The 24525-nt window shown below is 39.5% G+C and overlaps 1 protein-coding gene across 3 annotated transcripts in view; it reads left to right on the forward strand.

Annotated features, from left to right (window-relative positions):
- The window catches only part of AQP9 (aquaporin 9), a 30005-nt gene extending 5841 nt beyond the window's left edge, over window positions 1-24164 (forward strand). For 2 of the 3 annotated variants that reach the window (XM_030498286.1, XM_030498285.1), the window contains 6 exons: window positions 6924-7050; window positions 10525-10662; window positions 13198-13316; window positions 14934-15151; window positions 20579-20737; window positions 24001-24164. In XM_030498286.1, coding sequence (XP_030354146.1) covers window positions 6924-7050; window positions 10525-10662; window positions 13198-13316; window positions 14934-15151; window positions 20579-20737; window positions 24001-24007 — 768 coding nt within the window. In that variant the 3' untranslated portion in view covers window positions 24008-24164. The remainder of the gene's footprint in view (window positions 1-6923; window positions 7051-10524; window positions 10663-13197; window positions 13317-14933; window positions 15152-20578; window positions 20738-24000) is intronic. The other variant, XM_030498287.1, reaches the window with a different exon arrangement.
- Window positions 24165-24525: the final 361 nt, after the last annotated feature.

Consider the following 24525-nt stretch of genomic DNA (forward strand, 5'->3'; position numbering starts at 1 on the left):
AAGGTAGCAAACTGAAGAGCAGTAGTCTCTGACAGCTACCTTGTTTGCCATCAGCAATGAATTTCATGGAGTACAGAATCATGTATAATTAGCTCTTAGACAGTGAACTTAAGTTTGTCAAAACTAGATAAAGAAGGTTATTAAAACTTAAATCGGTATTTTGATAAGCCACTCAACAGCTTTTTAAATATTACATAATGCAACAAATGAGCAGTGTCTATACTCAGCTCTCATTTAACCACACGGTTCCAGTATGCTGGAAATAGTTTTCCAAAATCTTTTTCTGTAGGTTCCCCCCCCACCCCTGAAAGTTGGCATCTATAGGACTGAAGTTTGAGGCTCTGCAAAAAGACTCTACAGAACACTTGCATCCTTCCAACATTCAACTGCAAGTGCAAAACCACAAACAACCCTCTTGCACTTGTATTTACGTTTTAGACACAAATTTACAGAGTGCTTTTTCAGGTTTTGCCAAATAAAAAAAGACAATAAAGGTAATAATTTTTAAAACTGACAAATAGTTGGAGAACAGAAGAAAAAATAGCAAAAGCAGTTCATGCCATACAGAGAGTTTATATCTTTGTGACCTCAACAGTTCAATAAACCATTCTGGATAAAAGTGAATTCTTGTGAACTCTCCCAGTCCAAGGCAAACAACACAATTCCTCTAACCCAAGTGTTTCTTTGCCATTAAGAGCATTCAGCCTTTTTTTTCCAACAGAAAACAGCTTAGGAAGAGAACATACTGAGGCTTTAATTACTCATAACTGTGCACCTCCAACCACAAGGGCACAGCAAAGATCCCACCACCCTGTTCCTGCACCCAAAGGAAGGAGTAAAACAAGCTACATGTACCCTTACACTCCTAAGAGACAGAAAACCTTTTCTCAGAAACCGCAGTGACCGCTCCTGCACTCTCTCTGAATAGTACAGATAATTCCCTGAGCACTGTTACAGAGACTAAACACATTTTGAGAGTTCAGAAAGATTTTTATCTTTTCAGTTGGTGTAGGAAGCAAAGCAGAGAGGCACATCTCAACTCAAGAATAAATGAGTAAGCTGGGAGGGAAGCAACACTTGAATAGGCTCTTTTTCTTTTCAAGACACTAGGTAAGATTTTCTTCCCTTGTCTAACCATTTCTTCCTTGCCCCTTTGCAAGGGGCCATGTTTCACTCCTGAAAGTTTGTATCTGAATATGAAATGTTTCATTTCCTTTCTCTCTGAAACTTCTACAGCATAGTAAGAAAATAAAAATAATCTTCACTGAAGAAACTGACTCAAACCAGTTTCCCTATATAATTCAGGAAAAAAAAGCATTTTAGCATTTCAGGATGAAGAGTGCAATATTAATCATAATAAAATATGAGAGAATACAGACCTTCACATTCTCTCTAGGTGATTTCAAACTTTTGTCTCCTATTGCATGTGCAAAAGCCATAATAAAAATCTAAGTGTCAGCTTATATACCACAGCATAGTTTGTGCCTCAATATTTTCACTGTATTTTTCCCAGAGCAATTTGAGCCTGATCTTTATGTGTTTTAAAAGCTTTATATACACCATTCATCCAAAACCTTACTGAATTTACATTCTTGTCTCCAAGAAGTAATGCTTTCTGTCATTTAAAAGATGGTTTCAAAATGGCAATAATTTTAAGGCTTATGTCTATACTATTTAATTAACTAAATGATAGGGGTTTTTTCAAACCCTTGTTTTATTAGATAGCAAGCCTGGAGAAAAGAAAAAAGGGAAATCCATCTGAACCCCAGAGGATATTGGTTGTATCCCAGGAGATCATCAGGAGAACACATATAGTGATTTTTTATTACTTCAAGTTTGATTAAATCATAATGTACAGAAATCCTCCCATCCCCACCAAAATATTTAATTAATGATAAAATAAGAGGCATGTGCTTTTAAAGTATTTAACAATTACATGACTGGTAAGCTGTAATTTTAATCTCACCTAAAAACTTTAAGTATTGATTTAACAAAAGATAGCAAATACTAAACATGAAATTAGATGAAGATTGTCCTTGGAAGAACACGAGTTTCCTGCAAATTGAATTCTTGCAGAGCTAATGCCCTAAATTTTCGTACATCTAACATGTTGCTGTTAGCCTTACCATCCCTATTGAAAGAGTGTTTAGGAGCCCAGTCTAAACTAAGGCCCTACATAATACACAAACATAGCAAAAATATAGCTCTGTATGGAAAGAGTTTCTAATCCATTATAAAATACCTTATTATGAAATGCAATAGATTATTTAAAAAGCAAGTCTGCTTAAGAATTTAAGAGGTTGGAAATGAAAGCGAGTTCTAAAACACACTCCAAATTAAAGACCTTTATGAGGACACCATCAATTTAGTAATTGCCTCGTATCTGAAAAGTTTATTTATTACTTTCATAGGCAACATTCAAACCAACTGTATATGGAAATGTTAATGGGGGCAGGGGAAACTGTACAAGGCTAAAGTAAACCACAAATAACTGCTAACACTTTCCTGGGCAATTTTGGTCAGAGACCCCTACCTGCAGTGAAGGGCAAATGATCACTTCTCCCAATCTCTAAAGGACTCTCTGACTCTTCCTACCTCTATTCCTGCTTTTAAGGGCCTAAATAGGCCCTCAAAAGTCCGGCTGCTTGGAGAAGTCATGGAGGTGTCCCTAAGAAGTGAAATACCAGGGCAGACTCTGAACAGGTGATTTTGGGATAGCAGAAGGACACTCACTGCAAGCACACAGCTTGAGCCTAAGGCACTGCACTGACCCTGAGAGCCCATCCCCTTCCCAGTACTGCGCAGGAACACACACACATGCAGCAGAATCCAGAGCAGTACTGCAGGGCTGTCCAGCCTGAAAGGGGAGCAGGCAATGGGCCAGCAGGAAATGCCTGTCTGGGGAACAGTAGGACAACACAGGTGGGAGCATGGCATGGGAAAGGGGCAGGGTTGCTGCCTTACCTGAACAAGGCATCCTCACAAAATTGTTAATTGGTGGAGGAAGTCCTGTAAACTGACTGAAGTGGGAATTCTGAACTGGTTTTCTGGCATGTCCTGATTGAAATTGTACAGCTTATAATGGTTTATTTTTTTGGTAACTGCTGACTCTGTATTCCACGTAGCACCCTGAGTTCTTGCATTCATGTAGAGCATCATCCAGTTGTGCAGCCACTGAGGCCGTATCTGCCTGCAGGGACATCTGTGGTACCCTCACCACAGCTTGACAGCTGGTGATGTACAACAAAACACTTGTTATTGTCTCCACAGTGCTAAAAAGCAGGAGATTTGGCTGCTTCTGTAACTTTTAAGTGTATGGCTATGAGTGCACACTACCACTAGATCTGTTTGATAAAAAGGGGCCTTTTTTTATAAGCATTCTGCTTTAAGATGTCTAAAGCTTTATAGGTCATGTAGGAAAATAAATTACCTAAAATTCTGGATTCCAATCTGGCAGGAAATCCTATTTACACTAAAAATGCTATTACAAGCATTTGCAAAAATCCTGAAAATAGCACAGATGGAAGCAAAATGATCTTTAGATGCTCTGATGAATGGGATAGAGAGAAAATTCTGCAAGCTTCCAGGGAGTAACAGGACATTATGCTCATTGGAGGCCAGTTGTTTTCCTTTCCTAACATTATCCTTGTTACCCAAGACAAAGAAAAGGCTCTAATGTCTATGAAGCAAGTTTTTTTGGCAGGGAATGTTCAGACAGCTATTCCACACCCAAATGTGTTTTTTATGACAGTAATATCATTACTTTGCAAACAAGTCAGTACCGAAGCTATTCTAGTAAATTTAAGCAGATATAGACAACTATAGACAACTGCTAAGATGAAAACCTGGTAACATAATATACGATAAAGAGATCTGGCTATATTCTACTGTAAATTAAATTCCCATTGATTCCTTGTGCTTCACTCAATGAGTTTGTGTGGGTGCAGCTGATGGCTGAGCTTGGCTTAGAAACTTAGAATATTTAGTTACAACTTGATGATCTAGTCGGTCTTAACTCAGCCAAGCAAAGATTCACAGGGTATTAAATTGCTGCTCCTGTAATTACATGATTAGGTGACAGTTTCCAGTTATGTCAACCTAGCTACAGTAGGTATGAGAAAACTTTTTTCTCTCCTTAAAATGACAGCAGATGGAGAAAATATTAGTGTCACATGGTTCAGATTTATAGGTTCATTTCCCAGTTTCCCCATCCCAGAACGGGCACACACTGACTGGGCCTGCAACAGTGTTCATAAGCAGACAGTCACTTACCAACATGCACAAAGCAAGAAGCCAGTGCAGCTCTGTTTGAGCTGGCTTGCATGCTTTCTTGTTTGTAGACAGAGCTTTCTGAGGCTAGTTTAGCACAACAGTGGAGAGTCCGTAGTTGCATATTGCCCTATGACATGGAGAGCAGAAGCTGTTATGCAAGAGTGCTACGCAGCTGTTTGTGTATGATTCTCCTCAGTTCTGGTAACCAGGGAAGGGAGGCCAGAGCCTCCCTTGTTATTTCTTTCCCTCGTCTTGTGAATTTGTAGTTGATATACACAGATGTTGTTGTTGTCCCTTACCCTTTTTTTATACCTATTTCCCCAATTCCTATTCTTTTTTTATACATCCTTAAGGAAAGGGGTAATACTTTCAAAAGAATGTCCTTTTCTTTGTATCTGCAAAACTATCTATGCTACTTTAGAACACAAGCGCATGCTTGTAGATCTAACTGCTTGCCTGAATGCAGGCTGCATCTCAGTGTACACAGGGCCCCAGGCCATCCTACTGGATTTACTCCATGTCTGAGCAGTATCTTTCACAAAATCTTGCTTGGTGCAATTTCTGCAATACTCATTTTGAGAAGCCTGGAAAATGAAGGCTAGAGCATACTTAATTCCACCTGCTCCAGATTTGTGCCCTAATCTTACAGTTTATAAATTCCAGCATACCTATTCTTTCCATATTAATTAAACATATAAATACACGATGAGTAGGATTGTCTCATATGAAGTTTTTAAAAAAACATGTGATTTCAGCTGCAAACAACTAAATTGTATTTTGCTTTGGTTTTGTATCTGTACTTGTATATGTGCTTACCATTTGAATTGCTAGGTATATGATACTAATAGCAATGAGAGAATGCCTAGTGTAAGCATCTGTCATCCTCTGCACAGCAGTTGACTGCAGCTTGGAATATGTCTTGCAACTTTCAATTACACAGTCCAATAAACTACTGCTATCTAACAGCACCCTAGCTTTACGTAACCTGACAGCTGTAACACTTTGGCACCAGACAGCGCTTTGTTTGCTTGCATGATTATAACCTCAAGGCAAGAACTGCACCTGGGTATATGACACAGTCTTGGGGCACTCTTACAACAGCAACTCCGTCTGCATTGCTGGGTAGGAGAGTAATTTTATAGAGAGCTTTTCTGTCACATTTTGGTGTTAGTTAAAACCTTCGCAAAACACCCTTGGAAATAAAAATATGATTTTTTTTTTTTGGCTGGTTTAAATTGCATCTATTCTAGCAGTACTTGCTTGTTAAACCTCAATCACCAAACCTTTTTGGTACAGTCTGTACCTAAGGCAGGAGAGATCTTCCCATGACTTTACAGTTTCTGCATGCAACTGCCTTGCAACTGAAAATAAGCATTTCTAAAAGAACTAAATTTTATGTATTCAAATATGCAGAGTTAGAAAGAATATTTGTGATACAGCCATTGGTGACAAACTGTTGTGGTTTGGTAGTAATGGCAGAACACTAAAGCAAAGTAAGGAGATCAACCAAAGCAACTGCACAGGCTAAGATGGAATGATTTTATAGAAGAAAAAAAATATCAGATTCCCATGTTCCATCAAAGTAGGAATATGTATTTATAATATGTATTTATAAAATACATGTATCTCCGATTTAACAAAGTGATTAAGGTTCAAGACAAATCTAGTCCCATCCCAGAAATAGTACAATTCAGATCACTTACAGTTGCAAAGAAGCAAAGGTTTTCAGACTATAGATATTTGATATCTTCCACAGAGTGCTGGGTCCTTCAACAAAGCACTTAGGCATATATTTAAAAAGGAGATTTTCAAAGATACAAACTGATTTCTGGCAGAAAATGATCAGCTTGTCTATCTATCTTAAACTAAAGGCCTTTTGTAACTCTGAAAATCTTTTCTACCAACTTTAATAGGACCTAAATGTACACTTGAAGCTAGCAGAAGCTTTAGAACAGAATAAACATGATCTTAACCATACATTTAAATGTGTTGCTGAATTTAATTCTGAGGAGAACCAACATAAAATAGAAGCTAGTTTAAACCCAGTGAGAATACTCCAGTGTGAATTATTCAGGTATCCTCACTTCACTTAACTGTTCAAGCTGCAGAGCCAGTGAAATATTTTGATAAAGCAATATATGATATCAAGGCAGCATAACAGTAACACATACTTTAATTTCCAGAAAGTTGTCTCCTTCCAGAGTTTCAGCATTAAACATCAAAAGCTTTTTGAATGATACTTCATAACTCGTAATTTTTTCATTGCTTATAACAATATGGAAACAAAAACTTACCACGCAGAATCAATTCCTTCTTCACTTTCAGATACGGAGATTTGTTGTAGAGGCTGTGAGATCTTCTTTAAGCTCCAAGCTCTGATCTGTATCCCATCATTGTACTTGAACACTCTTTTCCAGGGAGAGAGAGGTCCTTACAAGCAAACATTCTTCCTGGTCACAGAGCAGGGGATAAAGAGGAAGTGTTCATTGCAGCAACGGCAACAATGGCACTCATGCTACTAATCTCAAATTCTAGCACTGTTTTAATATTTAACAACATTTTCAGCTATATTTGGATAGCAGCAGAAGTTGCAAACTAACCAACATTTGACAGACACACTCACGGTTTTTCATTTCTCTTTCAAAATACAGACCCTTGGATGTGGGTGTGTGGGCCAGGCTGTCCTTAGCCGAGGAGCCCATGGTGGGCCTATGACAGTATCAGTTGGATTTGCAATGGCAGTCACCATAGCAGTGTATGTGTCTGGAGGGGTTTCTGGTAAGTGACTTTTTCTTCTTATATAGCATTTATTGCCACAGTTTTAAGGCTATGTTGTTAAATTACTTCTATTTCATGGTATAAACAATTATGTATTTAGCAGTAGCAGCAGAGTCTGCATCAGTTTTGCTCACAAATCTGTTGTGTTCTTCTTGTTTCCTTCTATTCTCTGCATTTGACAAAATCTTCCACCAAATTCTGATCTGAACTATAGTGTGCAAACATGGCAGATGTCTGGCTTTTACGGAAAATAGTCTGTGCAAACCAGAAATCTGCTTGGTCTTGCTTTGAAAATTTTGTCAATAGAGTTGATCCTGGACAGCATAGGCACTGCATTTAAGGAAATAACCATGAAAAGCTTACAGAATCCAGTAGAGAGGCACCAGCTAAAACATGTGCCAGCTTGGAAGAACATAGAATGACCCATTAATGGGTATAACGAGTAGGGTTCACCTTACAGCGTGCAATCTCTTCCTGTCCTATGACAGGGCAGTAGCAAGTCTGCTCCTGATTCAGAGAGCAGATCACAGCAGAAACAGCAAAAAAGATTGAGTACTAGAGAGAAACTTTGTGATGCATTGTCAACGTGCTCCTTTCTTTCTGCTGTGTTATGTCCTCAACATATATTAGTCAGGAACCTTTCTTTTGTCTGTAGCTGGGATAACTGATCAGTATCTACATGTGCCATACTGGATGCTGCTTATTCTCCTATTTCCACCATTCAGTTTGGCCAAATTAATATCAGAAACATTAGCATAACTGCTTTTAACATTTAAGTTATGCCTTTAAAATAGAAAATGATGGGTTGCAATAATATAGTGTTATGTATTATAATACACAATACTCCATGTTGTATGCGGAATTTGTATTGCTCTCAAAGCAGATGGCGCCCTTGTACCCCAGCTCTCATAGAGGCATTTCTTACCCTTCATAAAGAAGATAAAGTAGATCTGGGCAGGTATCTCTAGGTATAAATAGGACATTATAAATAGTTGCTATAGCAGAAATTAGTGTGGCCATTTCTCCTCTCTTTTACAAATTCTTTTACACAGGCACTGTTCATGAGGAAATTTCTAGGTTGACATTAGAGAGTGCTCAAGGTACTGCAAAACAGGCAGCCATGTTCCTGTCACTGAAACAGAGCAGAATGGTTCCTTATTACAACATGAAGTTAATTCCTATTACCTGAACATCTTTAAACTACAACATTAAACTACAACTCTTCTGATGCAGTATCTGGAAAAAAACCCACCCTGTATAGACACTAACCTGTCCTAAATTTATATTTGTAAGGGATATTAATCTCCATTATACAGAAGATTAGAGTTCAATCCCAGCAGGGCAGAGCAGTTGTAGATGTTGCAGTATCACGCTTCCTGTGTTTTTCCCATGACAAAGGATTCTGCAGACAGTGCATTTTCTCTGCAAAAGAATAGAAACAGATATTTCAATAGGCTGTGATTATCCAGCATATGATTACTAGTGGACAGTTTAGAATATCAGCTCCTATACAGAAATTGTTAGCAAATTCTGTGGCTCTTTGGTCATGACATTTCATGTTTAAGTATTGCTAAAATAGTTTGCATCAGTTCTTTATGAAATTCTAAATTCATGGTAATATAAAATATATAGGCTGCATACTTGGTGAATTTGAGCTCTTATCTAGGACAATTTCCCTTTTTGTTTTTTCTTCATCTAATTTTCCATGTCTAGATAATTGTGATCACTGGAGCTATGAAAGAATTTGGGAACATGCTGTCCAAAGTGGATTTTTTTTTTTTTTAGACCAGGAAACTACCAGTGGCACAGGAACCAAGAATTGTTTTAACTCCCCTATATCAGCATGAAAGCCTTCTACTAGACTTTTCCTTTCCAGATGCAACATTAATCAGATATCTCAAATATTATTATGTCTTGTCCTGGCCATCATAATCACCAGGTATTATATACAGGTGGGGAACAATATCAGGTGTTGAAAGAAAGGAAAATTATTAATTCCAGGCAAAGTTAAGAACAAAAGACAAGACAACAGTTCATCAAAATTCACTAGAGGCTGCTAAATAAGGTGCCAGCCATCTATTTGCTCTGTGCTGAAGAATTTGAAATACAGTGAGGAATTCAGAATTAATTCAGGACTGATGCTACTAGGTCAGAGTTTTGGAAGTGATACAAAGAAGGTTTTATCCAGTTTGTTATCTATGTTTGTCAGTTCATTATGTATCAAAGGTGCCTGGATTTCATAAGATAATGACTCGCTGACCTGAAGCGCAAACACAGAAACTGTACATAGAGGCTCTTTCTCCATCGGTAGCCTTTGTCAGACAAAGGTCACACTCTTTTAGTCATTTTATTAAAGAAAAGGGCTGGGTTTTTTTTTTCCAATAACCATGAGGCTGAAATGAGACTTTACCGGGAAGGTAAGCAATGGATCTGCTATGTCCTTGCAAAACTTAGGGTTTACTGTATTTTTACTGTGGAGTACTGTTTCATCTGTTTATTGGCAATTTGTATTTCTTAAATATCAATTATATATTTATATTAAAAAAAAAAAAAAATGAAGTTTTTCAAAAGCATTCAACACTTTTTCCTGTGTTGGTAAAAGATGTTGAGGGAAGTGACTAGCACGTGACATAATAATAAAAGTATTTTAGAAACTAAAATAGTCACAAAGAATTCCAATATTACTGAAGTCTTTTCCATGTATGAGTTTAGGTGTAGCTACTCCTAAATACCATGGGAAATAAAACTCTGTTTCAGCACAGCTACTTTATCAGTTTTCTTATTATGGATCTTTCTGGAGGGTGTAAGAGCTTGATGAAAACATGTGATTAAGAACTACACGCTGCTGCCCCCAGATCCTATCTGGGCATAGCTCACCAACAGTCAGCATGAAGCTGGACAGCCCTAACATTATTTTATATTCATGAAAACTGACTTCCTAAGTAACCCCAGGTTGAAGACAGGGTCATAAACATGACTTAAATCCAAGGTACTCCAGATCTGCCTCAAGATATATGATCAAGGCCAGTAATAGTCCTTGATCTTAATACATGCTTGCTAAACTGAATGAATGTTCTGCTGCCACAATCCTCCCTTGAAAATAAAAAGCCAAAGACTTAAGGAGAGAGAATATGTGCAGAATGATGGACCCTCCTATCACAACCAATAGGGCAGACTTAGGCTTTTTCTAGAAGAGTTGTCTATAGATTATACAGTGCAGGACAGCAGTCTGACAAATAGCACAGTCTGCAAACATTAAGAGGGAAGCTAGATCTTGGTGGCTTTCTTCCTCTCCCATGTAATTTCATCCAACTTGTTTCAGTTTAATTGCAGTCAGCACATGATTGCAAAATAACAGCTAGAAAAGCATGTACTAGTCTCATGCTCAAAAGCACCCACGTTTTTACAAATCCTTCACCTATTCTCATGTATCCAAGTCATCCATAGGACTTATTTTTGTGATTCATTTTTCAGGTGGTCACATAAACCCAGCCGTTTCATTAGCCATGTGCGTGACTGGAAGATTAAAATGGACCAAATTACCAATTTACATATTAGCACAACTCCTGGGAGCATTCACTGGAGCAGCGGCTGTCTTCGGGATTTATTACGGTGAGTACACCTTACACATGCTTACAGGACAAACTAGAGGTCAGGCAGTCTCTAAGGCCCCAATTTCTCAATGAACACCAAGCAGGCAGGGAACTGCCCAGACAGGGCTAATGGCAGGAGTGAAGCTAAAGCCATAAAGAAGAAGAAAGGAAGAAGCATAAAGATCTTGAAGGGAGGAAAAAAAAAAAAAAAAAAAAGCTCAAACATTCCAGGTATCCTACAATTTCCCTGAAACATTAATAATCCAGGAAATGTTCTGAGATTTAGAAAAATTATTCATGGGAAATCAGATACTTTGAGATCGTGTATTTCTCAGTAAGGATTTTAAATTACTTAATAGCCAGGATATAGGGCTATTCATCTTCCAAGCAAATTAGAAACATTAAAGACCTGATCCAAGTGCCTGTAGGCAAGTATCACCAACATCATTCATTGAGGTTACAGGATATGAGCTCAAGTGCCCCCTGACTAAACATCAGACCACCCTAGAGAGGTAGGTCTCCAAGGCAATGAACTCCAAGTACAGTGATAAAGGGGTCACATATTAGAAGGGAAAAAAAGAGGGGGAGGAAAAAATTCCCCCTATCCTTGATGGTGTTGATTTTACACAGTGTGCCACAGAAGGAAAAAACATAGTAACAAACTCCCTGTCTTGATGAATCCACACAACTGGATCAATCGGTTCAATCGCGTACTCCAAAACTCTGCTTCTACTGACCCAGCCCATCTCCTCCAAGGCCTCTCTCTGATGGGCATTATGTCTGCAGACAGTGCTCGGTCTAGATGCAACAGAGAAAAAGTGAAAATGGAAATGGCCATTGCATATCAGCTAGGTGCTCAGTGCCCCTACTAACCATGAACAGAAAAACCTTTAGGAGCTGCGGAAACTGTTTAACTGGTTTGAGTTTGGTGGGGTTTTTGTTAGTTTGGGATTTGGGACAGAGAGAAGGGGGAGAGTTTGTTTTAAGGTTAGCATTAGAATTCGGAAACTGTGGGATTCCAGAACGGGTTTTTCTAGAGTCCTTCTCAAGCTAGACAGCCAAAATTAGGGCTGTGGCCATGATGCAGCAGTACATCAACACGCACATTGGGCTGGGGGGAAATTCATTGTGCTCTGCTAAAGGGTAGCAGTAGGATAGGGAGCAAAGATCAGGAACTTAGGGCTAGGGTTAGAGACTTCTTATTAGTCAAGAGTGCTGGATTTTCTCATATCCCCCTCTCTGCTCAAGACCAACTTCGCCCTCCTCTTGTTCTTATTAATTCCCAAACCTCTTCAGTACTTTTTTCTTTCTTGCAACTTCTAAGAAGAGTATCACACACTTATCAAGGTCTACTGAAAATTCGTGGGTAGAAAAAGACATAGGAGCTCAACATTTCCATGTTCCCCATACACAGATATTTGAGCTAGGTGCTTTCATTTTCAGCAGTGTACTTGAAAGAGTGAAGAAAGATATATGCTAGACTGCTGAACATGAGGCTTTTCTAAAGGTGTACAAAGTAATACACAGCTGAGACATTTTCTTTTCCTTCTCCCCCCCCCAATAGTTAAATGCAACAAGATAATCTGACACTGCAAATGAGAGTTTGACCAACCAAGTAAACAACTAAATATTCCCTGCACCCATGTCATGGCCTTATGCAAAGCTAGAAAAAACAGGGGCAAGGAGAAACAGATTTGTCTGGTAGCTTCAGGAGAAGCTAACCATGCTCACCATGACTTCCACGGGAGGTGAAGCTGTTTCTTTACTCACAAGGATCACCTCATCAATGGATCCACTACTGAAATACAGGCATAGCATTTGTTATTCATGTCTGCCTATGCAGATTTGTGAGTGCTTCATTTTAGTGTCTTCCTATTTCTAACATTTCAGGGCTTGCCAAGGCAGCAAATTATTCTGACACAGAAGTCATATTATACTCTTTGAAATACGCTTTAACTATACTAACATAAAAATACATGGATTTACAATATCTATAAAAATACACTAAGAACTGAAGTTTTGGGGGTAGCATCTCCCCTCACATCTTGGATGACAAGCATAGCAGGGTATAAGGCCCACAAAGTGAAAAAGAGGAGGTGTCTCAGGAGAGTTCATTCCCAGAAGTCATTATTGCACAACTATCAAATGGAATGGCAGTAATTCCTGGTAGCTGGGAATCCACAACAGTACAAAGAGGATGGATGCATTCTGGGAGGGCATTGTGCCAAATATAGTGCCTCTTACCAGAATAACGCAACTGTTATTAGAATCAGAAAATGCTCCTTGGCATTGAGTTTGGAGCAATGAGCAGAGGAAACAACAGCCGCATTTTGAAAGCAGTGATACATAAAACAAGTACTTCAAGGCACAGGAGGAGAGATGAGACAGGAGGGTATGATTAGTGCATCACGTCAAATCTGTTAACTATGCTCCCAGAAAAAACGATTAGTTTTTGTAGAGAATGTGAAGTGCATAGACCTATTACATGCATTCTAGTTCTAGAAAACCTAGTGTTTATGGAGAAGTGCAACCAGGTAATGGCTGTTTCCTATAGATGCCTTTATGGAATATAGCAATGGAACACTTGAAGTCATAGGACCTAATGCAACAGCACATATCTTTGCAACATATCCAGCTCCATATCTGTCCCTCATAAATGGATTTGCAGATCAGGTAAGTGCATTTGCTGTCTTGAGTCCACAAATTAAACATACTGAGAACTGTAAAACAAAGCAGTAAGAAACAATACATAGATCTCTAACAGGTATGATTAATGTCTCAGTTTTGCTCATACATCACTGTGTACAATAGCAATGAAAATGCAGTGCTGTTTGAGGGGTCACATTTGAGTCGTATTTTACAACCAAGATAATTTCAAGTTGTTCTTTTCACATACATCATATTAATTTTTGCACTCTGTGTGTCTTTAATGCAATGTATGAAAGGGTTTTCCCCAGCATAAATCAATGTTTCTCCATAAACTTCAGCAGAGCTATGTCCATTTACTTCAAAATCCAGTCCATGGTGTTGACCTTTTATTCCCTAAGTAAAGCTTAAGCAGCCAGTTTAACACACCCTGAACAAGTGAGTCTCCTGCTACCATAAGCCTCCTCTTTAACCTTCACTTTGCAAACAGATTTGTATTATTTGGTTTCTTTTTTTTCAAATGACTGAATCTGAAAAAATCTCCACTTTATTTCCAATCTGTATCCTCTAATGCCACTTATCCAACAGTGAAAAAATGAAGTTTCATATCTTCTATTTACTTCTAAACAATTTACCTGCCCTCTTCAGGCATATATGAAATAAATACCACATAAGTAAATATGAAAAACTAGGGACTGTTGGAGCACAGGAATTCCTCACGGAAAGGACTTGAAGTTTGTGCAATCTGGCTTCAAAAAAATCCAAACATTGTTTTGAAATTTTGTAAGAAGGACAATTCTGAATCTTGGATAAGTCAACAGACTTGTCTGTAAGATCTTTTTACCCATGGATGGTTTAAAACAAAATTAAAACCAGCTGAAATAATAATAATAGTAAAAAAACCAAACTCAAACTTCTTTAAATCAGTACAGAAATTAAATGCTTTGACATGGCTGAAGCTTTTGTCTGCTTCCCCCTAAGTTAATTATTAGCAAAATCAATATTTACAAAGCATTTAAGCAGAGCAGCATGTCCATCAAAGTAATGCCAAGAAAATTTCCTTTATCAGCTCAATTAGCATCTGCAATACAGAGTTCATGTTACAGTTACATGTGCAACCTTAATTTAGGCAATTCCTAATTTTTTAGCTGCTCGGTTTTGACTTTGTAGGCTTCACTTTTTCCTTACGTTATGCAATATCTGGATAAAGTGCTGCATTTTTAGTCTAATTCATCCGTGTAAGCTACAGTCGCATAAAAGACTTTGATATCAATGTAACTGATTGCATCGGCATAGCAGAAGTACCGAAAGTCAAGTAAATGGAATTGTTAAATTGATAGGGAAAAAAAAAAATAAAATGTAGAAACGAAGCATCAGACATCACACAGGAGAGACAAGGTTGTTGCCTTCCCCCCTCTCCCAAATGTCCTCAGCACATTTCTTATCTTTTTCTTTCAGCACAGACATCAAAACTTCTTAATGTGAAGTAGAGAGGCACAGGGTTCCAAATTTTGCTACTCTGTATAGTGGGATACATCCAAATACCAGGTCTAAGCCACCACAATCCACTGAGCTACCATAGCCCCTCTTTTCATTATTGGAAGGAATCTGCACATATTTATTCTTTTTCTTTGCATTGGGCAGGTGATGTCAACAGCTGTTCTTCTTCTGGCTATATTTGCTATTTTTGACACCAGAAATAAAAGTGTACCTAAAGGCCTGGAGCCGATTGCAGTAGGACTTCTTATAATTGTTCTTACTTGCTCCTTGGGAATGAACAGTGGCTGTGCCATGAACCCAGCCAGGGATCTAGGCCCAAGGCTCTTCACAGCCATTGCAGGATGGGGGATGGAAGTATTCACGTAAGTACGCCTGGATATGAAGTAAAATGCTCTTGGCTAAAATTGTTTCCTAAGAAAGTAAGATCCTGATTCAACATGGTACCAAGTCATACTTTATATACATATAGGTAATTCTTTGCATACCAGAAGAAGCTATTCATGCACTTTAAGCCAGACATCTTCTAGGAACTGGGCTTTATAAAGGATTTCCTGCTCCTAAGGCAAATGAAACATGCATTATCTCTAGTATCAATCACTGTTTCAAGCAGACCCTTCCCAATATATTAGAGATTCTTAGAGGTCACTGAAAATATAAGAGTGCTTTCTTCTCTTGTCCTGCAGCTTTCAGGAAAAAAACATAATCATCATCATGAGAGAGTTAGGTGGGAGTATTTATTGGGTGCTGTAAAAAACACAGACATATCAGATTGATTTAGCCTATTATAACTACTGAGTTATTGCAGAAGTATACAACAATCTAAAAGCCTGACTTCCTGCCTGGGAGCAAAGGAGTGAATAAAAGAAAGCTCCCTTCATTTTCCCACATTTCAGAGCACACTCTCAAATCCCTGTGCATGGATGTGCGCACGCACACACACACTCTTGGCTGGCTAAACGCACAGCTAATTAGTTGCACATCAAATCCACAGCTTACACATATCCAGTGTAAGAGGCACTCTGGGATATCCAAGTCAGAGTAGTCTGTCATCAGGAGGTAGAACTTTTGGTTTATTTTTGTATAGTTTGTTTTTCCAGTTATTTACAAGTAGGAATCCCCAGAAGTACTGTAGACCACTAGAGAGCTCTGGTTAATAGAGATTTCATTTTAGCTACTTCACCAAGTACAAATAAACTGTATTTATTTACTATGACTTCTATCTACATGAATCACTTGCCTTAGTAGAGGAGAGCAGCAGCAAAGCTTTTCTCGTACAAAAAAAAAAAAAGCCAGGCACAGCACAGCAGAAACGGGCACACAGCCATGCCACAGGTCAGAGCCAAAGCTCGGCTATAGCACAGCTGCAGCAGGCCAGCTCACCATCCCACTTATCTCCAAACTTTTCCTCCCTGGCAGCTCTTACCACTGTACCATTAGACTGCACTGTTTAAAAAATAGCAGCACACAGAGTGACATTCCACACTTAGGATTCTGCCCTCTCATGCCTAAGTAGTTGTTGACTATGATGTTAATTATAGTGTCATATGCGTAATCTGTAATATTATGAAGTTAACTATTACATCACTGAAAAGGTTGAAAGCCTGATTGTACTGCAGTCAAGACACAGAATACCTGTGAACTCCCCTCCTCCCCAAAAGTAATTTAAATTATTCATTTAAATTTAAGAAATTACAAGAAAACTCCACATCTGTACCAATATGGACTCTTCTCTAATTTAGTTTTAGGATTTATATACAGAGAGCAAATATATCCCTACTGTAATAGACCATACCAGAAAATTTTAAAATGGGAACATAAAAATGAGATTAAATCTCTGGTCATTGCCAGAAGAAATTTACAGTAGTCTCAGGGGTGTATAAATTGAGGAAGAAACCTCCCTCCCTGCCTTCACTTATAAAGCTAGAGCTATAACCAAGTTCAAGAGAATGATACAACTGGATTACATTCTCATCTATTTGCAGCACAAATTCAGGTAGGAGTTAGGAAGAACATGAGGTTTGTTAGGTAGCTGGAAGCTTTGGAACAGTATCAGGCCATGGGAGAAGTCTGACTGTTTGCGGCTATGATCCTGAACTCCTGATGATGTTACATACGCATGAGAGACTTAAGTGATGCAGCCATAGTTGACAGCTAGACCTTGGATGTCTCAGCTTAACTGGAATTCACAACCTTGAGACAGGTGCTCAAGCTGTTTAGTAAAAGGCATGCCCAGGAAGTGGAACCTAAGCATGAAACATCCACTGTGACATGAGGGGAGTGCCGCACAAACCAAGCAGTAGGAAGTACTGAAGAGACATTGAACATACATTGGCATGAGAATGGAAACACCTCACAAGGTTGACTGAGTCACTCTGCCCAGGTCAGTGAGTATTCTGAGTGCTGCATACAGGGCAGGCGGGGACCATCACTTTAGAACAGATCAGATACAGAAGAATCAGACTCTCTACACCCTGATCCCAAGCAAATGCTCTAAACATTGAGATAATCAGTTCACAGAAGGAAAATTCCCTCCATCCTTCTTTGTGCTTGCCGGTCCAGTAAACTCTGGTTTTATCATGTGCGCAGGCAGGGAACAGTGACTAGACCAGAGGGGAGCTCTTCTGAGGGAGCATGGAGTTGTCCAGAATATAGGAAGGCAGTTGAGCAGGGATGTTCTAAATGTTGCTGTTAATACATTTTGCATAAAGGCACCTGAAGGAGCAGTTTCCCTGAGAATCAAGCCAGGGGACACAGGTTGTGGTGTGGTTTCCACAGGCAGAGCCACTGCATTTGTTTTGGTTAAAGGCTCCCATTAGAAGCTGTTCTGATCCATTGCAGCTGGAAAGGAGGTGTCTGTTCAGCACCCTATAGAGAACACCATTTTGCACATAATAGATGTAGTTAGTTGTGGCCAGCTCCTGCAAACTGCTCCTCAACCTGTTGAGAGTAGGTGTCACAGATGTCTCTAATGATAGGGACAGTTGCCAACCGCTGACTTTAGAGACTTAAATGCTTCTAATGGTTTGCCCTAAAACCATGGAGATACCTAGGAATCTTTCTTAATCACATGCTTAATAGTGTAAGAAGCCTAAGAGAAGTTGTGGGTAGCACAGTTTTGTCTGTAGTGAGAAAACAGCCAGAGCTTTGAGTACAAATACCAGACTGGATTTTGACAAGCATAACAGAGCATGAAACAGCAATGAGCAAGTGAGAAACGGCTCCACAGAACAGTATTTCCCACCAGCATTTGAGGCTAGCCATAGAACGTCTCACCCCCGGCTTATCAGGGGTTCTGTAGCCCGTTTGCCGAGGCCGGGTCGGACCGGCACCGGCAGCAGCGCGGCACCGTGCGGGCCATGCTCCCAGCGGCCCCGCGGCGGGCAGAGCCCGGCAGCCGCCGGCGCGGTAACGCTGACACCTCGTGGCCGCGGCTCCGGGCACCAGTCGCCCGCACTAAACGGGACTGCGCTTTGGAAAGGGCCGGCAGACGCACCTATTGGTTGCACAGGGATTTGGATGGCAAAGCGGCCTTTGAAATACTCTGCATCCTTCCCGGACCGTAGAACGGTAGCCAGACACCTTCCACACTGCTGAATGCCCGAATTATCCTGGCATTTCTTACAGCAAATAGTGTTATCTCACCATCCCGCAACAGTTGGCTAAGTGAGAAATGTATTTGCAAGTCTAAAACGGGCCAAAGTTCCCCGTCCATTAAGCTTATACACTGTGGTTTCCTAGAAATTCTGGCAGTTCACCCAAGTGCCACTTGCCGGGCCTGCGCACTGCCTCCTGCCCTTCTCAGCCAGCTCCCTCCTGCTCCACCCAACTGCAAAACACCTGGTGATGACAAAGGCATAGCTGGATGTTTTCCTGCTAACTTAGCAGCAAAGCTGTGTGCTCGGGCAAAGCAAGGGTGTAAGAGACCTAAGGTTACTTCCATGAAGCTATCTGTGCTTGCCACAAAGAGTTCTTGCTCCTGTGACAGTGAAAGGGGATTGTGTGTCATGGAAACTTGTAACTCTGCTGTGTCCTGATCTCATTTCAGCTTTGGCATCACCCTCCATAAAGACTTACACCCATCATTTTGGCAGAAGGCATCTGTGGTGCAGCTGACAGCAGCTGCTGCAAATACAGGCCATGACCTGCAGGTCATGCAGGAGCCAACAAGGCACATGTCAGTTCACGGGACAAGCAGAGATAAAAGCCTGCCAAGGAACACCTTCATTATATGCCCATGTACACATATGGGCACAGGGGAACACATGCAAGTACTTGGTACAGATTCTGTTGTGCTGAGTAATTCGGTAAAACCTTAGTCCATGCTTGTTCCAGAAATTCAGGAGCTCAACAGACATTTATGACTCAACAACAAACAGATCTACAAATTCAACAGAACAATATGAGGAGTTATTTTATATCCTCAGGGCAAAATATAAATAAATTCCAAAGGCAAAACATACACATCCAAGACATTTCTGAACAAGGAATGACATTACCATCAATAGGGCACTGTGATATTAGCCCTGTTCTATTCTTGTGTTATGACTTAACCACAAGTCCACTTCTGCATAAACCTATACAACAGAGTGCTCAATAATTATTCTTACAATTTAAAAGTTCTCCTGGAATTTTAAAAGTTCCTCTCACAGATGAATTTGACCCTTTTTATTCCTGGGAGAAAAAGTTATTTCTCCATTTTCAATATGCATGAAATTGAAGTGGCTGGGTTTTCACTGCAGACTTGCATATTCAATTAATACAGCATGTTATCAAATGAAAACACCTTCATGCACCAGTACAGTTAAGAAAGACTGTGCTGTGAAACCAATACTCAGTAATTTACTGTCTGAATGTGGACCTCCAGGAAAGGGAGAGCAAGCCTACAAGCCCAAGTCTCCTGTATAAAAAGGCCATTACTTTTTGTTTTATACTGTTTAATGGTGGACTTGTTTCTCTAAAAAAGTTCATAAAGCTACACATTTAAAAATTAAATCCTAGTAATTGTGCAAAGGGAACGTAAACAGTTCAGTGGAGCCAATATGCCAGACTTCCTTTCTGAACACAGCAATCCTAAAAAAGATTAAGTTTAATGTGTATAAAACTTCTAAATGCTTATTTACCTCTTACTGAAAGATCCCACATTTTAAACAGAGATAAGACACTGCATCATGAAATTTGAATCTTAACCACTCTAGTCAAGTATAATCCACTTTACAGTCACTGTGTTTTATTACATTCCTTAAGGCAAATATACTCAAAATCAGGTATAATCTATTATACTTGTCAAGAGGAAGACTGTATATACTATAGCAGGTCTGGACCTGCAGATCTCTATGCAGATGACATAAACCATTTTTGCAACATACATTTGCATTAATCACTCCTGAAAACCTATTCATGAGCATCTGGCAACAGCATCAGTCAAGGTTGCAGTGCAATAGGATGTCCCTGTTCATTTCATTGTAAGTCAATGAAGCTCATTTTGCATAAGGGAGAAATTATCCCCTGCCCCCAAAGCACACATGCAGTAGAGAGGCCTGATTTTCTAAGGTGCAAGTACAGCACATAGACCACCATGCCTGGTGGTTGGTACTTAGCAATTGAATAGCAGCATGGGCAGGATAGACAGGAGTGTCATCCTTTACAGAAAGTGAGACAAAACAGAAAAGTCCACAGTGTAGCCAGTGTCAGGCCACCCTACTTTTTTCACTGCCAAATGTAAGGTAGGGTGTTTGCTAGAGTAACAAAGAAAAATAATTCTTTTTTTCTTCTTTGTTTTTTTCTTACAGGGCTGGAAATAATTGGTGGTGGGTCCCTATAGTTGCACCTATGCTGGGAGGCGTACTTGGAGCAGTAATCTATATTGTTTTTATTGAAATTCATCACTCAGATACTGAGCCAGGAGAAGAAAATGACATATATGATAAATATGAACTGACCAACATGGAGTAATAAGTGAAGCATTTTCTCTCTCATTTTGTTGTGCAGTTTTTATGCAAACAATTGTTTGGACCATTTTATAAAACTCTTATGCCTCAATTAGAAACACACATTTCAAAGGAGAAAATCTATATAGAAGTTGAGTTCACAGCTGAACTCTTTCCGTGAAACATCAGGCTGATCACATTCAAAACTGAGAACTTGGGGGCAGAATGGGTAAATTGTTCTGTTTCATATAAGTTATCTCCTAGATGAAACTAGTGAGATGATGTACTGGCCTGTTAATTCCACACATGATCTTTATCATGTTGCTTAATTACCTGAAAATAGATAAGCTATTGTTATAAAACTGCGTGCATATAGTCAATTAGTTCAGTGCCGAATTAACGGGCAAGAGCATTACTCACTTCTTATAGCCATTATTTAAGAATGACTTCTCTGAAAATTAATACCCTGACATCAATTGAAGTAGTTTTAAATAACTTACTAAATTTTTATGGAGCAACTAATTGAACAGCAAGGAATCAACTCATCAGTGATGAGGTTTAGTAACTCAGAATATGATCACAAAAGGTAAAAATTGTGTTACAAGGTCAACACCAAAGAGACAAAGCTGTACTTCTGCACAGGTTCTTCGTAGCAGTAATATTCAGTTATTTTTAAACTATTTACTTGATCTTTATGCTAGCCAATATTAAAAGCCCAACCTAGAATATTAATCCAAACCTCTTTTGCTGTGCTTTCTGGATAAAATTCATTCCTGTGGAGATGGGCCAGCAACAAAAGCTTATCCTGTGCAGAGGTCAGCACAAGGCCTGTCTGTATGAGCCTTAAAGAGGCCTTCTGCTGCTGATCTACGGCGGGGGGATTTCATCTGCTTTGTGGGAGTAATTTTTATTTTGATAGCAGTAAATAAAATTAGAAACCGATCTCAGACCTAGTCCTAGATCTGAAATCCCCAAGGAAGGCCAGCTCTACATCAGAGCTCTGAAGTACAGGCTCTCTCTCACTAAAGTGAAGTGGTCGAACATACACCACTTCTTATGTATCCAGCCTTGAAAAATGAAATTATTTCTGCTTAATCATTGTGAATTGAACATATCCAATTATATCAAAGTTCATTTCTAATATATATACGTATATATGAGGAGGGGGGAGAGGAGTGATCATGAATAAATAGACATCCTATTAAGTGATGCTCCTGAGGCATTTTCATGGCGAAACTACCAGTCCAATGCTCTCATTTTAGGGTGTTCTTCCCTTTGGATTCCTTCAACTCTGCTTCCTAGAATTCCACACTATTTTCTGATTTCACTCCTGAAGGGAGGAACCCTTCACATTGCCAGTAACAGCCTGTGCTCTTTGGTGAGATATCCACAGAAGTGATTTGGGAAATACTATGGTCAGAATCCGCCTCAGCATTTGGGCAGATAGGGCCTATGTCACTGCATGTCTTTATCATGCTGCCTGGTATGCCTCGCTCAATTCATGGCGGTGAAGGGACAGAATGTGCAGGTCAAGCAAAGCTTTGCTTGCTGCAGCAGAAAGTCAGATGATGCTGTATACTTGAGGGAGTATAATTCCAATTTTAATTATGTTTTTGAAGAAAACTTACAGAACTGTAATGAACTCAGGTTGCCCAGAGACCGTATCTGCCCTGCACAAAATGCTCATTTGATTCAGCATTTCTCCGCTGTGGGTTAATTACTGATATAGCTATTCCCATCCACACTTGACTGCATTGTGTCATTATCTGGAGAGCCACAGTAACAAGAAGGGAGGGTTCGCAGAATCAGTCCTCAACACGAGCAGAGGCAAATGCAAGGGAATCAAAAATACAATGTGGAAATTATTCCCAACTGTAGATCTTATATCAGCAGCACAGTCACCATAGTTCATCTGGCCTCTATATTGATAAATTGTACTATATAAAACAAAATGGTGTCTAAAAGAAATTGCAGAAGCAGCCTCCTGTTGCTCCCCCTTGCAACAAGTGCTGTCCCTCGCCCCTTGGTGATACCTGGCAGGAGCACACCTAGGGGGCTGCCAACCGCCTGTGTCTGGAGAGGGATTACACAGGCAGGAACAGTCAGACATCTGCCCTCAGGTCAAAACACACTTACTCTTCCACTCACACCAACATCTAACATGAAATATCTGTGCAGAAAATAGGCAGCTAATTAACCAGAAGTAACAGATTTTGTCCAAAATGGTAGGGGCAGGTTATCACCTATTGTGCTAGAACTTTGCAGTAGGCTTCATATACTGCACAACACTGCTTCCTTTAGTACACCATGGAAAACACGGGGAAAAGCAGAATACAGGTCAGGAATGAGAAAGGGACAGTTTATTTATACAATCTACTGAGTGCCCAGCCCACACTTGCTGTGTGTCTGTGCATTGGCCAACGTACAGACAAGTTGTATATTTTCTCAAAATCCTTCTGCTCACAACAGGTTCTGCCTGTAAATCAACATGAAATCTTGTTTCTCCTACTTATGCCATTCCTGTGCATTGAGTTTCCGTATAAGTGATATTTACTTACCTGAAATTATCAACATGTAAACTTTACAGTCACAGGAGTGACACGCATAAGAATAGCTAAAATATGCTCTCAACAATCTGTCAATTCTGTCTTTGCTTAAATATTTTTAAAATTTAATTAATCATTCGATATGCTTGTAAATTCTCAGAATATGTGTGGCACTAATACCACAATTCATACTGGCTTTACAAAAGCCAGAATTCATTCAGGAACAAGGTGTGATGGACCTGTCTCAGATTTGACATAGTTTACATTTGCAAGTGTAAGAATTAATTCCTGCTTTAGGGACAAAACTCAATTGAGTCTTAACTACAGAACTAGTATCTCCATAATATAAAGGGAACAATAATAATCATCTCATGCCTTACACAGACATCATGATCTGTTTTGTGCAAAACAATACAGTATTTTTTACTTTGCATAAACCGCAATTTTCTAATATCAACTGATATTTAGTGGTTGTATTCATATTGAATTAATATAATACAGTTAGCAACCAGAAACATGTTTTCCAGCTGTAACATGTTCTGGCTAATGAGTTAGTAGTTATCAGGCTTGATCATTTGAATGTTGCAAGAAATTGTTGCTCAACTTTCTGTCTGGGTTTGTTCTTTTGCGGGGCAATGTGCTTGTTCTTTAGAGCTATGCTTAGTGCTGAAGTAATCCGGAGAGTGCTCCTGCAAATAGTACTGAGTTAAAGGTTGGTTACTGCACCTTGTTTCATAGAAGCTAGTGGAATTATTCACAACAGGATGCAATAGAGGCAAGGATAAAAGTGTTTAGAGAATTCAGCTCAGTGGATGGTGGAAACTGTACCTTCTTGTAGTTTTGACTGTGGATCTGTATGAATGTGTTGTGGTTCAAAATAAATACAGTCAATCCCTAGTAAATGCATTCCAGTACTATTTTTATAAAAAAAGTCTCCCGTCTGGCACCTAAGGACATATTAAGAAATAAATAGCTGCCTATTAGGACCTACAATATTTTATAGCCTTGTGCTGGAAGAACACGTTAACTAACAAGCTGTATTCCCAGCATGGAGACCCTGTGGCAGATTTCGTGGGTCAGAAGCAGTGCCAAAGCAGATAAATGCTCTCACTTGAGTAATGGCCACTGCTGGGCCAGGAGGCACCCGTGCAACAGCTAGAGGGCCAGGCCTCTCGCCTCTGGACCTTCTGTTCCCGTCTGCAGCCTGCCTAGGGGCACTTTCTATCACAGCTTTCCCACCACTCCAATGACAGCCAGTATCTA

This window comes from Strigops habroptila, chromosome 9, assembly GCF_004027225.2.
Source record: "Strigops habroptila isolate Jane chromosome 9, bStrHab1.2.pri, whole genome shotgun sequence".
NCBI classification, from domain to species: Eukaryota; Metazoa; Chordata; class Aves; order Psittaciformes; family Psittacidae; genus Strigops; species Strigops habroptila.